The following is a 7127-nucleotide window of genomic DNA, read 5'->3' as shown; positions in this document are numbered from 1 at the left end:
TTTTCTGCAGATCTGCTTGCTTCTAGTGGTTGGTTCAGCCTTAGACATTGTTGGAGAGTCTTCCAAGCTCATTTTTAGCTACAAAATAAGGGATTATTGATGAAAGTACATCAAAGTAGCCAAAAACACAATTATTTAGAAAATAAGACAAAACAAGAGGATTAAGCAAGTTATAAGTAAGAAAGGAGTTGATTTTGCCATTAAAATGATGCTTAAAATATGGTATAATTTAGCATTATCACTTCCCCATATCATCCTCAAACCAATGGGCAAGCGGAAGTATCAAATAGAGAAATCAAGAGGATTCTGGAGAAAACTGTTTCTTCTTCCAGGAAGGATTGGTCATTAAAGCTGGATGATGCTCTGTGGGCTTACAGGACTGCAATGAAAACACTTGTTGGGATGACTCCCTTTCAACTAGTCTATGGCAAATCTTGTCATTTACCGGTGGAGATGGAGCACAAAGCTTATTGGGCCCTGAAGTTCTTGAACTTTGATTCTACCTTGTCTGCAGAAAAGAGGAAGTTGCAATTACAGGAGTTGGAAGAAATGAGATTGACAGCTTATGATAACTCCAAGAATTACAAAGAGAAGGTTAAGTTGTATCATGACAAAAAGCTCTTAAAGAGAGAGTTTCAACCTGGCCAACAAGTTTTACTCTTCAATTCAAGATTCAAAATTCTTCAAGGCAAGTTGAAATCAAAGTGGTCTGGACCGTTCATCATAAAGGAGGTAAAGCCCCATGGGGCTATTGAGTTGGTTAACTCTGCAGCAGATGATCCAAACAGAAGTTGGGTGGTAAATGGATAGAGGCTGAAACAGTACCTAGGCGGTGAGATTCAGCGTCTCACCACAATCATTCATCTCTCAGATCCTTGAGCATCAGTGTGTCAAGCTAATGACGTTAAACAAGCGCTTACTGGGAGGCAACCCAGCTTTCTAACCTCCCTTCAGTGTTATTTTGTTATTTGTGTGTGATGTTGATTGTTTGAATGTGTTTTAGAACTTGTTAAAATTTGTCTGTGAGGAAGTATGTTAGTGTGTTGTGTAGCTTGAGATGTGAATAGTGTGATTGTGTTGTGTCTTGATTTTTAATTGCTTGTTTTGGAGAATGTTGAAAATTTGTGAAATTGAACACCTTCAATTTGATTCTTCAAGTGAATTCCCCCTTTTTGGAGAGTTAAGCAAATGTGTTTGATAAAAACAAGGTGTTCTGGGGTGCTTTGAGAGCTAGAGAATGCAAAAATCAGAAAATGGTACTGTGAGTTGAGCCATTCTGCAGTCTGCTGAAATTCTGCAGAATTCACGCCCAAGCCCCCCTGACCAGGCGCGCCCAAGCGCGAGATGCAGCGTGCTGGGCGCGCCCGGGCGCCCTCCACACGAGGGGCGCCCGGGCGCGACTTATGCAGGCCCAAACCAAATTGCCACTTAAGTGCACAGTGGTCAGATTTTCCCTCATTTTCAAACCCTAATTTCCAGCCTTCTCTCCCTCTCTCTCGTGCATATTCTCTCCAAAACCTCAAAACCACCATACCCTTCCATCTAAGCCACACAAACTGCCACCACTCAACAACCATCCCACTCACCATTGTGAACTCTCTCACTTGGTAAACCTATTCCCAACTCAAAACACCCACTCAACTTTATCACTTACACATCACACCCACTCCTTCTCCTCACCAAATCCGTTTTCTTTGGGCAATCACGGTCAAGCTCTCAACTTTCTCAAGATCCCCAATTTCCAAATTCAAATTCAATTCTCCAAATCAAGTAGGTTTTATTTTCGTTTGCTAGTTTTGAAAATTTCTTTTGCTTTCATGTGTTGATTGTTTGAATTAGAGTAGGTTTGTTCAATTAAACTGTGTGAATGCGTGTTTGATCATGGAAAAGTGGAACCAAACCACTGCCACTGAGTTCTGCTCTCTGCAGAAACTCGCGCCTAAGCGCCCCTTGCAGGGTCGCGCCCGGGCGCAACTGGCTCGGCCAAAAACTTGGTCCATGCATTGATCTTCTGATGTTTTTCCAATTTTCTCTGTTTCATCTGTGTTTTGACTGTTTTGAATTTGTCTTTGTTGTTCAATTGAATTGCTTGTATGTTGGTATCATGTCTAAAAGTTCCAAAACTCACAAAAATAGGTAGAGAAGAAGGAACCATTCTGCAGAAATTTTCTGCAGAAGTCGCGCCCAGGCGCCCCTTGCAGGGTCGTGCCCGGGCGCGACTGGTTCGGCCAGCATTTGGCCATGGTTGAGTTTTTCATACGTTTTTTTTTTTTTTTTTTCAATTTTTGTCTTTTGATTTCCTTGTGATTGTTTGTGATTGAGTGTCCTAATTGTTTGTGTATGCTCTTGAGCCATGAATGCACAACCTTTGCACAAACGTTACATTTCACTTTGATTTTTCTGTGTCTCCTCCTTACAATCACAATGCTTGCATGTTTGTGCAGAAATGGCCTCTGTTTCAGGAACAAAAAGAATCAAAACCATAGCAACAAAGAGGCAAAAGCAAAAGAAGAACTCCAAACCTCAAACCTTCCTCTCCCAGAGACATAAGAAAAATTTTGAGGATTCTCAAAACAGACGGCTCCTTATGGAAAGAGTAATAGAACAGCTACCTCGGGAGGAACCACAATTTGCCCAAGAGGTGTGGCGTCGACACTGGAGCAATCTTATCTCCTTCCCTGAACCGGCTAATATTGATGTAGTCCGGGAATTCTATGCCAATGCTCGCAGCTATTCAGACGAACCACAGCCGTTCACAAGTTATGTGCGAGGGAGGCCAGTGGCTTTTGATGCAAATACAATCAACTCTTTCTTGAACACTCAGTGGCCAGGGGGCAATTCAACATGTCATTATTCAGACGCAAACCGGACTAATTTTGCAGGGATAGACTATCAGGAGGTTGAGAGGACTTTGTGCCTCCCAAGAGGCCACTTTCATAGAAACAGATAGGGACAACCATTGCATATCAAGCGTTCCTTTCTTACACCTCTCTCCAAATATTGGATGGCATTCATACATGCAAACATATCTCCATGCTCCCATATGTCTGACCTCAATGTGAGTAGAGCACTTCTCCTTTTCTTTATACTGCAGGGTCAGCCAATCAATGTGGGTAACATTATTGCACATGAGATCAATGACTGTGCCCATACTGCACTGAGCAACACTCCACTAGGCCACCCATCTCTGATCACTCACCTATGTGAGATTGCTGGGGTTGACACTTCAATGCCTCCATTTGAGAAACCAAGGAAAACCATTGATCGGTCCTATTACCTACAATACTGCTTAATTGATGAAGAGGGTCAAAACATTCCTGCACCCCAGCCACCAAGAAGGCATAGGACAAATCATCCAGAACCACCTGCACAGCCTGAAGAAGACGGCCCACAAAACCCCTTCAATATGGCTGACCTCAATGCTAAGCTGGAAGCACTCCACAGGATGGGCCTTGCTCACGCAGACATGATGTGTCAGGTCTACGCCTCCTCTCACCCAGGTTTCATGACTTCTGAGGAGTATGCTGCAAGAGTAGCTTGGCCTGGGGACCAGACCTCTACTGATGGGGGAGCTGGAACATCCTCTGGAGCTCAAGCAATGGAAGAGGATCAATCTGAGGAGGAAGATGAGGAAGAGCAATCTGAAGAGGAAGAAGAAGAGGAGGAAACTGAGAGTGATTCTTGAGGAGACAGATGAGACAATGAGACGGGCAACTTTCATCTCTTTCATAAACAATTACTACTTTCATGCTTTAATTTCCGTAGTTAATTTAATTTCAGCACTCGTACTTTTGGTCAAATTTTGAACTTGGTTGAATGAACATGTTGATGAAAATGTTTTGAACTTGACTTGATTAGAAATCGCTTATGTTTGCTTTTACTCTGCGAGACTTTGAGAAATTAGGATCGAGTTGGGTAGTTTTTTTTCACTGTGGTTACGCTCGACTGAATGAATTTCATGCGCTGTTCTTCTTGTGATTAATATGCGTGGCATTGTGTTTGAAAACAAATATGGAACCCTAAGTAACCTAGTGAGATTTTGTGCTTCAGAATTATTGTTGAATGAATTCACTTTAGAAGCACAATTGAGTTTTGCCTGATTTTCCCTAAAGTGGATCATTTACTTGTTCAATACACATGATCAAGGTTGTCTTGTTCTCCCTTTGTTGTCTTAAGTTCTTGAACCCAAAGCCTATTGTAACCTTATGTAGCCCATCCATGAACCTTAAAAAGCAATCCGAAAAATTTGTAATCCCTCTACCTTAAGCTAAGATGAGCATTCAAGTGGGGTACAGGAAAATGGTTCAAGTTTGGGGTATTTGAGGTGACATGAGAAAAATGACATTAAGAGCCAAAATGAAAAATGAAAAGAAAAAGGAAAAAGAAAAAAAAAATTTAAAAATACTACAAAAAGGGAAAAAGAAGTAAGATTTGCTTACAATTGGTGGAAGTACGCGAGACTTTGTTATCTTGTGCTAAAATGAATGCTCTCTTAGTATTAGTTTTGCCTAGAAAAACCAAAGCTCCTTCTTAACCTAACCCTTGTAGAGCCTTGAATGTTCTTGTACCTCAATTTTATAGGTAAGTGTGTTCATTGTAAGGGAAATGAAAGGCAAAGTTCAATTGTGTGATATTGTGATGATTGAGTGAGAGACACACATCCCCATACACCTGTGAAAGTGAGTGAAACAGTTTCTTTTCAGAGGAAGGGTTCCATGTTAGTTAAGAAAATACTTTTGCCATGTGTGTTAGTCCCTCATAGAACATAGCTGATGTTTAAATTCTGTAATTTTGTGAGTACCACCAGTGAAAGTTTCACCTCTTGTGACAAAAATCTAGTCAACATGATGAGCAAGCATGATTGAATTTTACTCTTGTTGAGTGATGAAGCATTAAAGTTGAGTTGTTTGTTCAAACCAGTTCATTTGTTTGTTTTTCTGCTTGAGGACAAGCAAGATTTCAAGTTTGGGGTTGTGATAACGGTAATTTTTACCATTATCTTTGAACCAATTCTTGTACCAAATCTACCCTTTTTAAGCTTGAAACATGTTTAATCCTCCCTGATGAATCATATTTTCTTCACTTCACTTAGCGTATTGTACTAGATTTAATTAGGGAATTGTGCATAATTGTCCAGTATTTTCCCATTTTACTGAATTGTGCTTAATTTGATCAAAAAATTCTTATTTTAGTTAATTTGAATTATTTGAGCTAATTATTTTCATTATCGATTACAGGGAAAATTTTGGAGATAAAATTTGGAATATTTGAAAGAATATTCATTTACATATTGGAAAGATGGTGCCACGGTTATGGGAGAAGCATATTTCATGTTATATGCTGATTTATTTTTGTCTATTGGTCACTCATTTCACATGGACACAATCGGTTTAGAAGAAGCTCATTCCACACGGTTTTGCAACCATTGGCAAGTCAACAAAATGGTAAAAATAAGTCACCATGTTTCAAGGGGCCACTCACAGTTTTATAGCTCTTTGGAGGATAAGATATGTGATTTCTTTAAAGGAAATAGGCTGCAGAATTCTTAAGCACTCATTCAATTATTCATTCATGGGCCCATTTACAATTCATTTTCGCAAGTCAAGTATACGTTGGAATGGGAGCTACCACCTAGGACTGGAAAATTCTTTTTGAATGTGTGAATTGGTTAAAGCCGTAAATCAAATGGAATGAGTGGGAGCCACCACATTTGGAAGGTCACGGTTTTGTTAAGAAGGCTTGATCACTTGGAGTGGTGAACACGTAGAAGAGAACACATAATGAACTTGAAGTGGAATCAAAGAGGGGACCAGCTCACGTCTAAAAGCACTACTCCAAAATTGAAGTGCTGAATTTAGTAGAGAAAGAAAAGCTTACGGCCCCATCTTATTGGGCAAAGCATCCTTGGAATAAAAGAGCAATTTTTGAGAGCAGCTGGTCCGCACGTCTGGAGGTGCTGCCACGGTTTAATTGTGTCCTAGCTGATCCAGCAGCTTTTACAGAGACAACAGCAAGCTTCAAGCTCCATCCACCAACGTCCAGCAGTTTGAGATGGTCCAGCTTGGGAAGCTCTTGGTCCAACTTGAAGAGGTTTTGATGAAGAGTGGAAGAGGAGACCACACGGCCCAGCAACTGGAATGAAGAATGGAGGTGTAGCAGCCACACACTTTGATGGAGATATCCAACACCTTATCACGGCTGGATGCACAGGTTACGTCTAGGAGAATTGGTGCTGGAAGGGAAACAGCTGCCACATCCAGCTTAGGAAGAACCTTCACACGGAGCAGTCCAGCAGAGGAAGGAGTCCTCGGTCCAACTCCAACCAGCAGCTCCAACACTTCCAACTCCACCACTTCTCACGCATCCAGCACACCTTCATGTTGCAGCTGTTATGGAGTTTTTACAGCTTCATTTGGCAGCATTCCAGCAACCACCGAGAGGGAGAAAAAGTCATGGCCAGCTCATGGAAGCAGCGTCCAGAGGAGGAAGTGTGATCCGTTCAGCATGAAGAAGGAAAGCCATGATGGAATGGAGAAGAATTAAGAAGAGCTGCACACCGCAGCAAGGTTCACATCCAGCCAATTGGGAGATTAGGAGTAAAGCTATTGGTCACGGCTTAGAAGAATGGAGATGCACGTTCCAGCAGAAGCACAGCAGCAATGTGGGATTCACGTTCAAGGATGGAGCATTCACGTGAAGAAGAAGACACGGATTAGGGACCCAACCTTTGGTAAAAGCACACGGCACAAACAAATGGAGGGCCTCCCACCTTATTCTATTTGTCACGGGAGCAAGCTAACAGGGGAGAAAGGCAGCGTGAAGAATGAATGAAAGAGAGCACCTCCAATATAAAAAGGGGTAGGAATTCCAGTAGAAGGGGGGACGGCCTTGGAGGCCTCGGTAGTGTAGGAGTCTCAGGAGGCCTTGGTATGAGAATTTTAGGAGTAGTTTAGGACAGCTATGGAAGAGGCTCTTTCCTCTTCCTCTTTCTTCTTCCACTCTCTCGGTTTTCATTTCCAAACAGTCACAAATGTAAAATTTTATTTCTGAAGTCTGTAGTTCAATTGTTTCACAGTTTGTTCATTTTCATTTTCATTTTATTTTAAGTGTTGAATTTCAATTTAAGT

At 41.5% G+C, this 7127-nt stretch overlaps 1 protein-coding gene across 1 annotated transcript; it reads left to right on the top strand.

Annotated features, from left to right (window-relative positions):
* Window positions 1-384: 384 nt before the first annotated feature.
* LOC128197790 (uncharacterized) lies at window positions 385-810 on the top strand. The gene has a single exon (XM_052880587.1). It carries the CDS (start codon window positions 385-387, stop codon window positions 808-810), a length of 426 nt encoding a protein of 141 aa, XP_052736547.1.
* Window positions 811-7127: the final 6317 nt, after the last annotated feature.

This window comes from Vigna angularis, chromosome 1 (assembly GCF_016808095.1).
Source record: "Vigna angularis cultivar LongXiaoDou No.4 chromosome 1, ASM1680809v1, whole genome shotgun sequence".
NCBI classification, from domain to species: Eukaryota; Viridiplantae; Streptophyta; class Magnoliopsida; order Fabales; family Fabaceae; genus Vigna; species Vigna angularis.
Note: the sequence above shows the minus strand (reverse complement) of the source record. Positions and strands in the feature narration are given on the sequence as shown.

Coding starts and splice junctions, on each gene's coding strand:
- LOC128197790 (XM_052880587.1), top strand. CDS start 385: ATGAAAACACTTGTTGGGATGACTCCCTTTCAACTAGTCTATGGCAAA.